Raw genomic sequence first — 15,157 nt, forward strand, 5'->3', positions numbered from 1 at the left:
GGACCCAAAGAGGGAGGTGCTGAATGCAGCCAAGGACAGCCCAGATCTTGTGCCACAGTCACTGACAGCTGCCCAGAGCCCAGGGGCTGGGAAGAACTGTGAGCTGCCCTAAGCAGGAGATATCTCTGTGCCAGGGGAGCAAGCATGTGACACAGCCCAGTACAGTGGTGGTGGCTAGTGACCCATTCCCCTGGTTTGGTCAGCTCTGGTGGGCAGCTGGGCTGGCTGGGGCATGTACCTTGGCATTCCATATCTCAGGAACAGTGTTGTTGTACAAGCTGCTGGCCATCAGCTCCAGTCGAGAGGACATCACGACCAAGCCCTTGAGAGCTTTCAGCAAATCATTCAGACTCTGAGCAACCTCCTCCAGGAGCTTGTTGTACCTACAGGGAAAGAGCAGAGGAAGCAGAGCAACTCTGTGCAGTGATTTATTGCCCATGTCTGCCCAGAGAGGGTATGGACAGCTCTGTACATGAGTGAAGCTCCTCCATGTAACCCCCCAGCCCCATTCCTCTTCAACGGGGTCTCATAGCTGCACCCCCAGTGCTGAACTGCTGACAGTAGCAGATTATGGATCAGTCCCCACAGGACAGGGATCAGCCAAAGGTCCTGGCTTGGACAACACAGTTGTTAGTGTGGCTGCCAACCCCACTGCCGTGCTCAGCACTGAGGTTCCCCAAAGGTGGGTGGGAGCAGGGGTCTGCCCATCTCTGCTGTTCTCCAGGATGTGATCCCACAGGGGTTTTACCTGATCACCTCCTGCACCAGCACTGTGTTCATGGACTCCTCGTAGAGCAGTGGGTATTTGCGGATCACCTCCTGCAGGTTCATGGGGGCGGGCAGCTTTGCCAAGATGTCCTTGGAGGTCTCCTCCACGATCTGGAAGGAAGGCAGCAAGTGGGTGAGCATCTTTCTACTCCAGCTCCATGGCTGCTGAGAAGGGGAAGAGCTAACACCAAGTGCCACTGCTGGCACCCAGCACCTGCTGAGAGCTGGTGTTTGTGGCCACTGCCCGCAATGGCCACTGGCTGCCAGAGCACTGGTGGGATCAGGGCACTCACCTCCTCCCTGCTGCGGCCTCCCAGTGAGATGGTCTTGGGTTGCAGCTGCGCAATGGCCCCCAGCAGGGCAAAGGTCTCGTTCTGAGCGAAGGTGATGTCGGCGTTGTCGTGTAAACCAAACAGCTCTGGGCTGTCATTGAGCGGCAGGCCCTTGACATATTGGAGGTAGCCCTGGAGAGGAATCCACACAGGCTGTGAGGCCAAGAGCAGCTGAAGATCCCAGGTTCTCACAAACTTATATTCCCCCAGAGAACTGGAAGTGCAGGGGGTTTCAGGGAGGAGAGACCCCTGTGCAGTATGATGATCCCCCTTCGTCTATGAGCTGCAATTTGTGACTTGAGTACTTACATTGAGGTCAGAAGAAGTACTGATCTGCTTATAGATGCCTGATTCGGAATAGGCAAAGTCAGGATTTAAAACCTCAGGCTTGTAGAAATCTTCCAAAATGCTCATGATGCAGCGCCGGTCCCAGTCGTCGGTAACACGGCCGCCGTAGTTGATCTCCCCAGCTGTGTACTTGAGAACCTGTGAGGGATCCCACCATGGCTTTCCAACCCCCTCATGCATCACGAGCCTGTTCCCTCACAGGAGGGGCAGCTCTTACCTTGTAGGGGATGTCTGCGTACTCGTTCAAGAACATCTGCAGCTGACTGATGCAGATGCGGAGGTCTCCGTCTGTGAACTCATAGGGGATGTTGAACCCCAGAGGCCCAAACTTTCTCCTCTCCAGCATGTTCCCATGGAAGAAGCAAAGTGACAGCAGCAAGGATTTAAACTCAGTGACCTGTGGGCAGGGAAGCAGGGAGAGGAGTTGCTTAGTTTAGGAGGAGGCATCCTTGGTTGGAGCCAGGATCTGATGGGACCTGGCAGAGGAGATGTGCCAATTCAGTAGTGCCAACTGGGGCTTGGAGAGGGGGAAACCTCAGTCAGGTTGCTGTGCTGGGAAAGGCCATGGCCCACTCCTTGCTTAAAGAGAGCTGCCAGTGCTTTATGCCAGGCCCTCCCAAGCCTGTTGCTTCTGTTTCTCAAAGTAAAACTTCTAAGTGGTTCATGACAGAGTAGATGGGAGTTTATGAGAAATACCTCCAGCCCTTCTCTATCCCATGGGTGCTTTAATGAGGAGGAAGATCTATGCCTGGAGAAGAGCAACATCCAGGTGGAGACCATACACTGGAGCAGGCATGGAGTGGGGACAGCAAACCAAAGCACGACCTGGGTCTCACCTTGGAGCAAGAATTCAAGAAGTCATCACTGAAACTAATGTAGGACTTGAGTAGGTTGGCCTTGACCCCACGGGGAGGCTCAATGGTCATCTTGGAGCCATTCTGGAGGATGGACACAGGGAAGTGGTTACTTGGTAGACTGGTGAGCCAGAGGCGAAAGTCCGGATGCACCTGGAAGTCCAGAAGGCAGCAAGTGCTCAGAGGGTGCAGGCACAGCCCCTGCAGCTGCTCCTGCACTGACCCCCTGGTTCTTTAGAGAACCTGTGGATGGGCCTGAACTAGATCTGGGCTCCTCCCAGGGCTCCAGTCCTGCCTGTTATCCTCAGAGCAGGCACCTGCTCAGTAAAACAGCTCACCTTGGTGGGGTCAATGGCCTCGATGAGTCTCTCCAGTGAGGGCATCCAGCTGGGGGCCAGGTGGCAGTTCTGGAAGAAGACCCAGTTGCCCTGCTCCATGGCACCGTGCAACATGGCTTCAGCACGGGGCCCCTGTGGAGGCAGAGGGAAAGAGCTCAGAGACCCTGGCCCATGGTGGGCTATGCCCTGCTGAGCTGGACAGGGAGGCAGCAGCTGGGTGGAAGGACCACTGTCCAGAGCTAGGGCCTGGCTTTGCCCCCATGGTTCAGCTGGATCTTTGCTGTCTGGTGGCACAGCAAAGATTTTTTACAGTTTTTACAAGCCTGTGAGGAGGGTGGAGGGAATGGAAGAACTGTGGATGGATTCAGAAAGTTCGAGGGCACTATAGTGGGAACTGCTGCAGCCCCCACCCCAAACTGGCTCTTCCTGCTAGCAGAAGGCTGGTGAGTAAGGGCCCAGGGGCAGGGGGATGTTTTCAATGTGCTGCCAACGGTGTGTGACCTACTTGGAGCTTGGTGAGATCACTGGGAGTGCCAGCAGCACACTGTTGCTCCAGGTGTGCACTGGCAGCTCACCTGTCCTTGGCCCAGAGAAATGGCAGAGAGCTTTTGTGTGAACTTCATTTCTTCAGCAAACTTGTAGAGGTCGGCAGCGGGGTCAGTGCCTGGGGACAGCACAAACACCAGTGGGGTGGTGGCAGTGGAGTCCTTGAAGACGACTGAGAGGTCAGTGGTCTGCAAAACAGAGAGTTAGTCAGAGCAGAGGAGCCACAGCAGCCCCACACAGCACCTCGTCACCCCGCCTGGCCTCCAGCTCCCCTCCAAGGCACCAGCGTGTTCCCGGGTGCCAAGGCCAGAAATATGTTTGGTAAGGACCAAGTACATCTCTCCTCTGGATTCAGTAGGGCTAGGGCAGGAACCACTTTCCCATTTGCCATTCAAACTCTTCCCTTGTACATCTGCACTATCTGTCCCCTCCCAGTCTGGTTTAACTGGAGGACGTTAGGAAGGATATCCCTTGTCTAAGACATAGGAGTTTTCCCGGCTGTGGGAAGAACACTGCGGCTGCAGAGAGGCACAAGCACCCTCACTGCAAGTGCAAAATGCTGATGGCCCACTTACCACAAGCTTGAGTCCTCTTGCTCCACCCAGCCCCCAGCAGTGCTTCCTCTTGGCTGGTTACCTGTGGCTCAATGAAGCGCTGGTCCAGGTGCAGCACCACGAAGTCCTGCATGGCATTGGTGATCTTATCTCCCCGCAGACACCGCAGAACCAGCAGCTTCTGGAAGGCATCAAGCCCAGCTTCCCACTTCCCAGGCAGGGGCTCTCTGCAAAGCAATCAGGTGCATTTTGGGGGGATGTGCCAGATCCATCAGCTTCCCAAGAAGTACACAAGTTGTGTGCAGGTAGCCACTGGGGCTTCAGAAAAGACAAGGATCTTCCAGTCCCTTGGTTGAGGTTGTTGTCTGTAGCTCTGAAACCATCATCAGGCAAGCCAGAGCTGCTTCCACTGGGGAAACACCAGATACTCCTGGGTAAGGCACTGTGTGGCCCTTGGGTGGGAAGGGCTACCCCTGAAGAGACAAGGCAGTGCCTCATCCTCTCCCTTGCATGGCACTGCACTGGGAGCAGAGCTGGCACTGTGGCTGTATCGGGTCCTCTTGCTCTCCCAGGACACCATTACAGCCAGGTGCAGTAGACCTAAGCTGACAAAGCAGGGGACACTTGCCTGTGAGGGTTGGGGCTGTCAAAAATGGTCCTGAACTCTTCAAGGTTGGCTGAAAAATCATTGTCGAAGTCAGAGAAATTCTTCAGGCTGCTCAAGGCCAGGATGTCTCCCCACGCTCTCTCGTTCACCCAGGATGGAGCTGGGTTGTCCTTCATTTCCTTTATGGCACCTCCTGACAGCAGGTACCGCCACTCATCCTGGGAACACGATAGGATGTGGTCATGGATTATAGCCCACCTGCCTGAGCCCGAGGCATGTGGCTTTGTGCCATATCCAATTAAAATCCTGTAGTATCTTTCTGGCTGCTCTCCTGCCTGGTGTGGGTGTCAAGGAGTAAGTGAACTGGAGGATCTGGTGAGATCAACATAGTGACTGTTCAGCTGCCACTCTGCTAAACCCTGCCTGCTCCCTCTGAACTCACTAAGCTTTGCAGCAGTCTGGCAGTAAACTGGTAAAAGCTGCAGGTGATTCAGGCTAGGCAGCCCTGCATGTAGACACAGGGAACAGTTTGAGAGCTGAGTGAAGACAGAGGCCCTGTGTTTGCCCACCAGGCTGCCGGGCCTGTCCCCAGGCCTGGGGAACAAGGCTCCTTTTCCACCTAACACATTATTCTAGGGGTTGAACATGCTAGGCTTGAGCTGCCTTGATGGGATCCCATCAAGGACTAAGGTGACTTGCTCACCATGTCAATTTTCCCTTCATTCATCAGAATCCGGGCGCTGACCAGGAAGGCAAACATGAGCTTGTGCTTCTCAAAGAGACTACGGCAGACGTTGCAGTAGAGACTGAAGGTGATGTAGTTGTTGATGTTCATCACCCGCTCCTTCAGTATGTCTGAAAAAAGGCAACAACCAGCCAAGGGTGGTGGGTGCCACGAGTGTTGTGGAGGGTGCTCTCCACATCAGCTATGGGTTCCAGGCCACAGGGGCACACCCACACCCTGCCCAGGAAGAACAGGTGCTGCACTCAAGCACAGACTTGGTGCAGAAACCCCAGTGAAAGCACAAGGCTGTGACTTGGAGCCCTGGTGCTGGGAGGGAGCCAACACTGCTCCATGGCAGCTGCACAGCCACACACACAGCTGACACACACTGCTGGGCAGGGGAGGTGGGAAGAGAATGGACATGTGACCACATCTTCCCTTGCTGTGTGGACACAAACGGGCAGCTCTGGACCATGCTGAGAGCCAATGCAAGTGGCCACGTTTGCCTTCAGTCTGCAGGTGCCTGAGCTTCTACTGCTCAGGATCAGGAGTGTGGGGCGAGGAAGAGGAGACAAAGGGGTTGCTCTGGGCAGGTACCTGCTTTCTCGGAGTTACGGATCCCCATGAGGAAGATGTTGAGGAACCACTCGAGTGAGTACTGGTACATGGGGTCCACATTGGACAGGTCTGAGACACAGAAGTAGAGGATCTGTGAGCGGACGGCTACAGGCACATACTCCAGGCGGGTGATGTTGATGTCCTTCTCTGTCTGCTCTGCCACTGCGACCTTGGCCTGCAGGACAGAAAAGATGTCATGGTTAGTGCAGTGCCAGCAGGGGATGCAGAGCTGCAGGGGCAGAGCACCTCCACTTCTGACCTGGATCTCTCCTGCCTTCAGCTTGGATGCCTCCAACACTTTAATGAGCTCCAAGTCATCTACAGGGTTTCCTTCAGAAGTGCTGAGCCGATAGAGGATCTGGTCTTCTATCTCCTTCAGTTCCTGACGCATCTTGGCATTGCTAACAATCAGCTGGTTTCTGTCTTCTTCCAAGTCAGGCCGCTCTGCAGCCACCACTTCTCCCAACAGTTGGTCTTCCAGGCCACTACAACAAAAGTCATGGAGGTAACAGTGGGGGTAACAGGCCCAAGGGTCTGAGTACTGCAAGGAAAGAGGCTGAGCAGCATAGGCAGATAATGGGGTAAGCAGGTACCTGGGTGAGAGGGTGAAGTTTATGAGGGTGAGCTTCGTGGAGACCTCAGGGCTGTAGTGAGGGTTGGGTAGTTTGGTTGTGATGTACATCTTGAAATCATCATGGTAGGGGATCACTGAATCCCCCAGCTTCAGCACAGTGTTGCCTTGCTGTTTGAAGGTCTGTATAGAGGGGCAAATAGAGGAAGGGATGGCTACCTCTTGTGCCCTGGACTCTGCAGTGAGGAGAGAGTCTGAAGGCTCTCAGAACACAGGAGCTCAAAGCCACTTGGCAGACCTGAAGGCCTGAACCTGAATACAGCAGCTGTATCCCATGGCCTCCCAGGCAAAGATGCCTGCTGGAAGAAGACCAGAGTGTGCAAAAGGCTGTCATTGTATTGGAGCCCTGGCCAAGACATGGGAGCACAGGACAAGTAGCATCCATGTGAGTTCTGCCTGCCCAGGGAGACCTACAAACCCACCACATCCCACAGCACCCTGGCCAGATGCCCCCTTACAGCTCAGCCAGGCACCCACTGCCCCTTCTTGCCAAGGTGGGACATAGGACCTCTTTCAGCAGGACAGGCTCAAGGACTGGATCCAGCTCCTCGCCGACATTCTCCAGCAGGAAGGGCTTCCCAAAGGTAATGGCATTCTCCAGAGTTGTGAGGAAGTCCCGGTCGCTCAGCTTGGCCACCTCCAGGCTGTTTGCCTTCTCCTGAAAGGCAGTATAGTAGGGCAGAGTCTGTGTGATGTCCTGCCCACCTTCACATCCAGCTCTGGTCATTGGTACAACTCTCATTGGGCTGATTTAGCTCCCTAGAGCAGTGGAAATAATCTCTTTTCTTGCTTGGCTACACTTTGGCTATTTTGGCAAGTTTAGCCCATGTCTGCAGGCACTAGAGACAGCTCAGTGGGGCAGCAGAAAAGTTTGGGAACAGGGAGAACCTCCTTCAGAGAGCCATACCCCTCTGTAACCCCACGCTGATAACTCAGAGCTCATTTTCCTGCAAAGTGAGAGCAGCTGGGTGGTAAAAGTCCTCAGGGAGCAAAGCAGGAGCAGCTGCCTGAGCCTCCTGCCTGATCCTTCCAAAGGGCAGCGAGTGCCTCTCTAGAGAAGGGGTGGTGGTCAGTGTTCCCAGCACTTTGGCAGCAGGGAGTGTGTTCACTAGTCAGGTAATGTCTTGCTTCTGTTCTAGGGACCTGAAAGACCATTATGGGAGATGCTGGTGTTCTGAGATTCCCAGAGTGGAAATCTGATGCCTTGCTTGCTTACAGTAGGGCTCCTCCTGCCCTGTGCTGCTTTCCCCAAGAAGGAAAATCCATCTGGGATTAATGTGGATGTGGAACCTGTCTGGTGCAGGGGAGGCTGGGCTGGGACAGTGCAGGGTCTTGCAGTTCTACAGCCCAAAGCCAGAGGTTGCTCCTGATAGAAAGCAGCTTCCCCTATCCTGGCAGACCTGGCTTTCCTCCCCGCAGCTCTTACCAGATTCTTGATCCACTTGTTTGCTTGTCCTTGGGGGTCTATGAAGTGAGTCCAGCGCAGGGAGAACCGGGTTATTACCCCATTCTCCACAGACAGAGCGTCGTTGGGTAAACCAGCAATCTAATGGGGTAGAAAAAGCTGTTGGACACTCAGCAGCACAACACAGGTGACCAGAGAGAAGCCCTTGTTGCCCTGGCCCGAGTGCTCCCAGGGTGTGTACAGGGGATGGTGGTGAGGAAACCTCTGCCAGCAGCTGGGCACAGAGCTGCAGCTCTGCTCACAGTGGCTGAGCCCTGGGATGGAGTTGTGCTGCAGGGTCAGGCTGGGGCAGGCTATGGCCAAGGCTTGGCTCTGGGCCTGTGGTTTGTAAAGGGCAAGCCTTACAGGTCAAGGCTGATGCCTTTGTTGCTGCTGTTTGCTGCTGCCCAGGTCCTGCTCTTTGTGCAAGGAGCCCAACAGCAACTCCAGATCTGCAGTGTGGAGGTGCTTGGTCATTATCCAGTGGTTTGATCTGAGGCCTGTCTTTTGGTACAGGTGATCCTACTGAGTGGTGAGCTGAGTGTTTTAGTCTCTGCTGGAGGTCCCTGCAGCCTCAATTGTTGGGTTTTTCTGGAACTTGCCTGCCAGGAGCGGATTTCCACAGGGTCTCCGAGGGTGCTGATAAGGCTGGCATCTGTGCTGTGAGGGATGTTGTTTTCTGTCAGCTCCCTCATCCACTCCTCGGACAGTGCCATGCGGTAGTCTCCCTGCCACGAGACACACCATCATAGCCTTTCTTTTAGCTGCAGCTAGTCTGCTGCAAACATCTTAACCCTCCTGTTCCCATTCAAATGAGGCCTTGTGCAGCCTCTGGCACAAATGGAAAGCCATCCAGGAGGGATCTTGCACCCTTGTGTCCTTGTTCCTGGCCAGGAAAGCAGAGCTAACCGTGCCCCTTGCAAGGAGCACTGCACACTTACTGTGAATGGGCCCAGGTAGGCCACAAAGCCAGCTGCAACAAGCACGTCCCCACTGCTGTTGTTGATCTTGTCATCCAGGCTCTCCACAGTGTCCTGCCAGCGCACCTTCTCATCAGCCAGGCTGTTTATGAGCTGTGGGATAAGTTGCACACCTGAGAGCTGCTGTGTGGGCTAACCTTGTGTCCCAGACCTGCCACTCTCTGGGTAGTTTTGCAGGTGACTTCAGTGACCACAGGTTGGGGTGGCCCCTGATATATTCTGAATTCTGTTCCCAGCTTTGAGCACTTAATCCTGGGATTACTGGGCTGTTCTCAGCTGTCCTGGAGACCCATTGCTAGCTGAACAAGCTGTGCACAGGAGGACAGCAGCTTTTCACATCAGTGAAAAAGCTTAGCTTGTGCTGCTGAGATCTGGCCAGGCACCTTCAACCTAGGGTTGTCGTGACCTGCAGCCACATGGATATTTTCACCACTGCGCTGCCTGATCTGAAATCAGGTTGCCTCATGCAAGCAGGCAGAACCCAGCTCTGTCCCTTACCACATCGGCACGGGCCAGTCTCTGCAGACACTGCTCACACTTCATCTCCAGCTCCTCCTTGTTGGCTTTGCAGCTGTCGTACTTGGCCTGCAGCAGGGCAATGCCATCTTCAACCTCCTTCAGGCGTTTCTTGGCTTCGTCAAGGACCAGCTGAGTGGCACGCAGGTCCTCTTCTGCCTCTCGCAAGGCTTGCTGGGGACATGCACAAGGAAACAGTGAGGATGTTGGGCATGGGGTCAGGCTCTTCCCCCAAAAGGCAGAGACCTTGGAGCAAGAGTTGGTTTTCCATAAAAGTGCTTGCTGATAAGCGCTAGCTACTGGTATCTCAGTATCTCAGTCAATCCAATCCCTGGATGACAGAGGTTGACCTGCCTAACTCCAGGACTAAAAGTAGGGGCAAAGGGGGCATTTCTGCATAGCTCCAAAAAGCCAAGAGCCTGTGTCAGCTTACACAAGCTCAGGATGTGGCCCATTGGTGAAGGGGAGGAAAGGTTCCTCTGCTTGTTCCAAACTTATAATAAAGAAATAGCTAGGCTTGGAGAGGCTGAAACACTAGTGAGGTGTGGGAAAGTTTCTGTAAGTACAGTTCATGCTGAGTTCCTGACTCAGCACTAAAAACAAGGTATCGCTTCTGTCCCAGTATATTCTAGGCTGATTTCTTCTACTTTATCCTGTTAATGGGTTTTGGGACTTTGGCTCTGCTAAGGCTTGGTCTGAATGTTATGTCCAGACTTGCAGAACATGTTGATTCCCAGCATCTCCTGCAGAAGGGAGCTGTTAGTAGTGTTCCCAAACACCTAAAGCATCTGGGTCACGCGGCCTCTTACCCGCTTGGGCTCCACAACCTTGGCCACAAAGTGGTACTTGTGCATGGCACGCACCCACTGGCAGATGGAGGTACAGGCTTTGGAGACCTTGGCGATGGCAGCTGGCTGAAACTCTTCATTGTCAATGTAGGGCTGGATGGCCTTGATCACATTGTCTGAAATATTGTCCTGCAAGGAAGGGTGTGAGAGAAATCAGTGATGAGCATGCTAAAGGTCGGATTGAGGAAAGTTTCACAGAACTTCCCCCAGTGGCAGCAGCCTGCCCCAGGACCTGACAATGCGGTTAATGCATCACACTGGAGCAAGAGGAATCAAATTGCTGCATGTTCAGGCCTGGGAGGCACAGCTGTGGGATTGGGCACATCCCTTCCCATACCACTTCCATCCAGCTCCTCCACATGAAAGAGCAGAGGGACAGAAGAAGATCCGTGTGTCTAGGTCCCATTGCCCAAGGCAATGAAGTGCAGCCAGCTGACGTGAGCACTTCCAGGCCAAATATGTCCCCCTCCTCAGTGCTGCTGAAGGGTGTTGCCCACAAGGAGCTCTAAGCTTTACTGCATGAGAAGGATGTCTGAGGCAGTATCTGATCCCAGTAGCAGCTTCCTTCTGCCCCTGCTTACCTTATCGTACTCAGTCAGGCTGTTCAGGAACTGCACTGGGTCCTGGAGAAGGGCCCTGCCTGGCTCCCAGTAATCATCCACCTTGGTGCCTATTTTTTCTCCTGCCACCTTTTTGGGCTTTTTTCCTTGCATTATGCAGACAGCTTCAATCACTATCTTCACACCGGGGGGAGGCCGCTGCAGTGCTCGTACCTTCAAAACCCAAATGGAAACAGTGGGTTGACCTGGTTCTCTGGGAGATGGGGTGCTCATCCCTCCCTCAGCTGGACCAGAGGACACTGGGACTAGAGGCAGGACATTTAGAGGATGCAATACAGAGGCAGGAAAGACAGAAATATTTGAAGGCAAAGCTGGTTATCAGAAAGGGCATGGAGCAAACTACAGGTAGGCTGAAAAAGCCTGCCCTGATACTCTGATGGGTGTATTTTACAGGCTGAAAATATCTTGGCAAAGAAGCTAGATCTGTATGGCTGTATGGGAATGGGACACAGGCAGGCTTTCTTCTTTGCTCTATGGGCTCTCATTTGTCTTGTGCCCCACCACAGCAATGCTGTACCCCATGAGCTGGTCTTCAGCACTTGTGGAGGGACTGCTTGAGTCTCCCCTCAAGCAGACACCTAGGAGTGCTGCTGCAGCACCCTCGAGATGGCTGTGAGTGTCAGGACACTTGAGACTGACTCCTGCTTTTTCCTTTCTAGTGCTGACCATTCTTGCCATGTCCAGCTGGAGATACTCCCAGGCCTTCCCACTGGACACTGTCAACAGAGCAGCAGACTTTATGGCAACGCTAAGGCTGATCTACCCCCATGCAGACACCCTCTGTGAGAAGGACTTTGAGTGGCTCTTTGACTGCCCTAAGATAAAGCAGTTCCTCGAGTGGTTCTGCAGCACAGTGGGTGAGGAGAACGTGCTGAGCCCAGCTGAGGTGGAGGCCTATGATGCCCTGCTGGCTGCAGGAAAGCCCATCTTGGAGGGTGATGCCCTTGAGGAGGCATTGCAGATGTGCTGCCAGGTCCCACAGCTCCCGAGCATGATACCAGAGGACAAGGGTCCCTCTCCAGAGGTCCTGCAGCAGGAGCTTCAGGAGCTGAAGGATTATCATGACCTGCAGTTCCGGCGGAACAGCAAGCTGCTGGCTTGGACAGACAAGCTGCAGCAGGAGCAGAGGTACTTGGAGGACGAGGAGAAAGTGGTGAAGCAGGACTTGAGGATGGTTCAGAGGGACTTGGAAATGAAGGTCTTCCAAACCAGAGCTGTCTTGAGCCAGGTCAGCAAGGCTGAAAAGCAGCTGACAGAGTGTCATGGGAACATGGGGAAAGGCCAGCAGCCATCACTGCTGTGCCAGATGGATCTTGGCCCTTACATGGAGCTAGAACAAAAGGCCACTGATGCGTTTGAAAACTTCATTCAGCAGGTCCTACCAGGGAGTATCCAGGCTTCAGATGCTTGGGAAGCAAGGGCACAGGGAGAGAGCAGCCTGAAGGAAGGGCTGGAGGCTGGGACACAGATGGGCTCATACTGGGAAATATCAGAGCGAGGAAGAGGAGCTCCTTATCAAGAATGCGCAAAGACACCATGCAAGGTGGCACCAGCAAGTCAGGGAATGCTGGTCCAAGAATCAAGGGCAGAGCTGCTAGTGGAGGGGAGCAATGAGAGGGAGGTGTTGAGTATGGAGGGTGAGGAGAAAAGAAATGACAGCCAGGAAGTCACAGATAAAATGAACACTAAGAAAACATCGATGCCAGAAAGCCTTAGTAGTGATGAAGATGAGCTACTGGAGGATCAAGATAGCTTCTGGAAGGAGCTGGGCCGAGTAGAGACAGCACATATCTGCGCCCAGAGGGAGGTGATAGTCATGTCAGCAAAAGTGGAAGGCAACCATGCCGCGCTGGAGTGGGCCCAGAGGACTCTGGAAGCTCTTGAGGATAACCAGGTAGGGCCAGTGCCCCCATTCCTCCACCATCCCCTGTGGCAGGGTCTGCCTGTGCTGCAGGAAGTCTCTCCTGCTGAATGCTGGAGCACAGCTGACATGTCAGGAGGGGATGGCAGGGTCAGGCAGCACATTGGTGCACCCTGACACCAGCCTGTCTTGCCTCCCCCCTGCACAGTACGCAGTCGAGGCGAAGCTCCAGGGCCAGGCTGAGGGGCTTCAGAACCAGATTCACATCCTGTGCTTCGACATCACACACACTCTGGCCCACCACCTACCGCCCCTGCTGAAGGCAGAGGGCCACCGTGCTCACCTGCCCGCCCTGCACAGGCACCTCAGCCTGGAAGCTGCCTGGCTGCAGAACACTGCCAGGAGGCAGGAGGAGGCAGCTGCATGGGTGTTGGGCCAGCAGAACCGCATGGATCTGCTGGAGCTCCAGCTGGAACGGGAGAGGCAGGAGCTGGAACACAAGGCTGCTTGGCTGGGGAAGGTTGAAAACGCCATGAGGGAAGAAGCCCAGAGCAGGCTGCAGGAGCAGCAGAACTACTTCAAAGATGCCAGCTCCTCCCAGAAGCATCGTCCACGCAAGTGGATAGACCCCAAAGATGTCACTGCTGCACGGTGAGGGCCTGGGGGGGCTGTGTGCATGAGGAACAAACTACATGTGGAGGAAGTGGCATGGGAATGGCAGAGGCAGGCAGCAGACCCAAGCTACCAGGCAGTCTAGCAGTGCTCTTCTGCCAGTGTAGAGCCACCCTGACTCCACAGTGGTGTGAAATTCCCCAGAAGATGCCACCTGCTTCTTTCCGGCTGGCTAGGGGCGATGCAGCAAAGTATGGGCATGGAGAAGGGAATGAGTAGGGAGAACAGTTCTTCTAGCATGTTAAAGTAGGGAGTCTAGAGGCAAGTCTTCATCCATGTAAAAAGAGAGCTGGGCCCCAAGGAAGCACAAGTTGCTTGGAGCAAGGCCTTTCTCTGGCTACATTGGTTGGGTCTTCTCAGTCTTCCCCACACAGTTCTGTAGCAGCTGGTGCTGGTGTCTGCCAGAAAGGAGTCACAGACTGGCTCTTGAGTTAGCCTGGTCCTTTATGGTGCTCTTCCTAGATCTCCGTGACATGGGCTGCTCACTGGGAGTGGCTATCCTCTCACTGTTGACCCACATCTGCTTGCATCCCACTCTCAGAGTGCACAGTGACCTCTGAGCCCTGTTCTTCCTCAGTGCTGGCACTGCCCTCACACCTGTGGCTGGCTGTTCCACCCTGCAGGCTCTGGGACATGCTGATGCATGAAGATCACGAGAAGCAGCCTTTCCGCAGCTATGAGGCCATAGCAACCAAGTGTTCCCAGTTGGTTGAGAAGAAGAGGGCACTGGAAGCCCAGTTGGTAGCTCCTATGCCCCAGATACCTGCCCTGGAGGCCTCCATAGAGGTGCTCTACCGGCAGCTGTACAACAGCCACAACCAGCTGCAGCTCTCCTCGCCGGTAAGGAAGCACTCCTATTCTCCAGGTCTTGCTGGGTGGAAGAGGGCTGGGTGTAAGAGCCCTCTGCCAATCCTCCCTGGGTGCAGGAGGGAGAACTCACTGCCTCTCAGCCCGCAGAGGGAAAGGAGGTTGAGCTGATCCTTGCCTTATCCCAAAAACTGTGCAGTGAGGTAGTGCGTGGCTGAGGCACAAAGGTGATTCTCACTGGGTCTCACATGTACTGTAAAGTGCCAAGATCAGGGTGCCTCAGCCAAGGTGTTCCAGTAAGCTACTGCTATTCCTTGGACTAGGAGGGTTTGGAGACCACAGCTTGGTGGGTAGTTTGGTTTTGGTGGGCTGAGATGTTCCAGAGGTGTGATGAAATCCCCTTCTTTCTGCATGTTCACATAACTTTGGGCTCTGCCCCTCAGGAGATCACCGAGCTGATGCAGCAACTGAAGATCATGCAGGACAAACTCCACAAAATGCTGGTAGACCTCTGGAGTGACTTGCAGGTCAAGCGCAGGTCTCTGCAGGAGAACCCCACCCTGCAGACAGAGCGCAACCTTTACGTGTATTTTTACTGCAATGAGGATCGGCTGAGAGAAGAGGTGGAGGAGCTCGAGAAGCAGGCAAGAGCTTCCTCCAAGGGACGCCTGATGGAGCTGCCCTATGCAAAGGAGTAGGTTGAAGGGATGTTTGCACCCTGCCATAGTAGTGGTGTCTTCTTTTGGTTGGGCTGGGTCCTTAATCCTGGACCAGGAGAGAATTCTGGCAGTCTCTGCTCCATTGACAGGTTACTTGGGTCATGGTCCAGCAGGGTTTAAAAGAAGCAGGGAGCTTATTCCTTAAATACAGAGTTTCCCAAAACTGGGTTAGATGATGTGTAAGAAATTGATGCATCTTGTGGCATTGGAAGCCTTGGGTAGACAAGACACTTCTCGTGCCAACTCTACAAGAGGATGGGTGCTGCAGGCAAGTGGACTGACACTGTCTGTGTCCCACCTCCTGGGGAAGGGACTTTTGTGTCTTTTGTGGGGAATAAAAATGTGTGTTATTCATAACTGCAGAGCAATA

General features: G+C 54.1%; 2 protein-coding genes across 4 annotated transcripts in view; one reads left to right on the forward strand and one right to left on the reverse strand.

The window, feature by feature from the left end:
* DNAH1 (dynein axonemal heavy chain 1) overlaps positions 1-15,157 on the reverse strand; it is a 73,671-nt gene that overhangs the window by 1,525 nt on the left and 56,989 nt on the right. For all 3 annotated transcript variants that reach the window (XM_027727513.2, XM_027727466.2, XM_027727495.2), the window contains exons 56-76: positions 10,690-10,881; positions 10,070-10,237; positions 9,243-9,434; positions 8,706-8,837; positions 8,367-8,492; positions 7,747-7,866; positions 6,829-6,978; positions 6,283-6,443; positions 5,949-6,174; positions 5,669-5,864; positions 5,051-5,202; positions 4,369-4,565; positions 3,823-3,967; positions 3,216-3,374; positions 2,641-2,772; positions 2,285-2,455; positions 1,666-1,845; positions 1,410-1,586; positions 1,062-1,232; positions 749-879; positions 239-383 (exon numbers count right to left, since the gene is read on the reverse strand). In XM_027727513.2, coding sequence (XP_027583314.2) covers positions 239-383; positions 749-879; positions 1,062-1,232; positions 1,410-1,586; positions 1,666-1,845; positions 2,285-2,455; positions 2,641-2,772; positions 3,216-3,374; positions 3,823-3,967; positions 4,369-4,565; positions 5,051-5,202; positions 5,669-5,864; positions 5,949-6,174; positions 6,283-6,443; positions 6,829-6,978; positions 7,747-7,866; positions 8,367-8,492; positions 8,706-8,837; positions 9,243-9,434; positions 10,070-10,237; positions 10,690-10,881 — 3,423 coding nt within the window. The remainder of the gene's footprint in view (positions 1-238; positions 384-748; positions 880-1,061; positions 1,233-1,409; positions 1,587-1,665; positions 1,846-2,284; positions 2,456-2,640; positions 2,773-3,215; positions 3,375-3,822; positions 3,968-4,368; positions 4,566-5,050; positions 5,203-5,668; positions 5,865-5,948; positions 6,175-6,282; positions 6,444-6,828; positions 6,979-7,746; positions 7,867-8,366; positions 8,493-8,705; positions 8,838-9,242; positions 9,435-10,069; positions 10,238-10,689; positions 10,882-15,157) is intronic.
* Positions 11,369-14,766, forward strand: LOC120322759 (HAUS augmin-like complex subunit 3). Its single transcript, XM_039378926.1, has 4 exons — positions 11,369-12,622; positions 12,798-13,240; positions 13,885-14,101; positions 14,512-14,766. Exons 1-4 carry the CDS (start codon positions 11,405-11,407, stop codon positions 14,764-14,766), a joined length of 2,133 nt encoding a protein of 710 aa, XP_039234860.1. The 5' UTR covers positions 11,369-11,404.

This window comes from Pipra filicauda, unplaced genomic scaffold, assembly GCF_003945595.2.
Source record: "Pipra filicauda isolate LSUMZ 115617 unplaced genomic scaffold, ASM394559v2 scaffold103_size3290846_pilon, whole genome shotgun sequence".
Lineage (NCBI taxonomy): Eukaryota > Metazoa > Chordata > Aves > Passeriformes > Pipridae > Pipra > Pipra filicauda.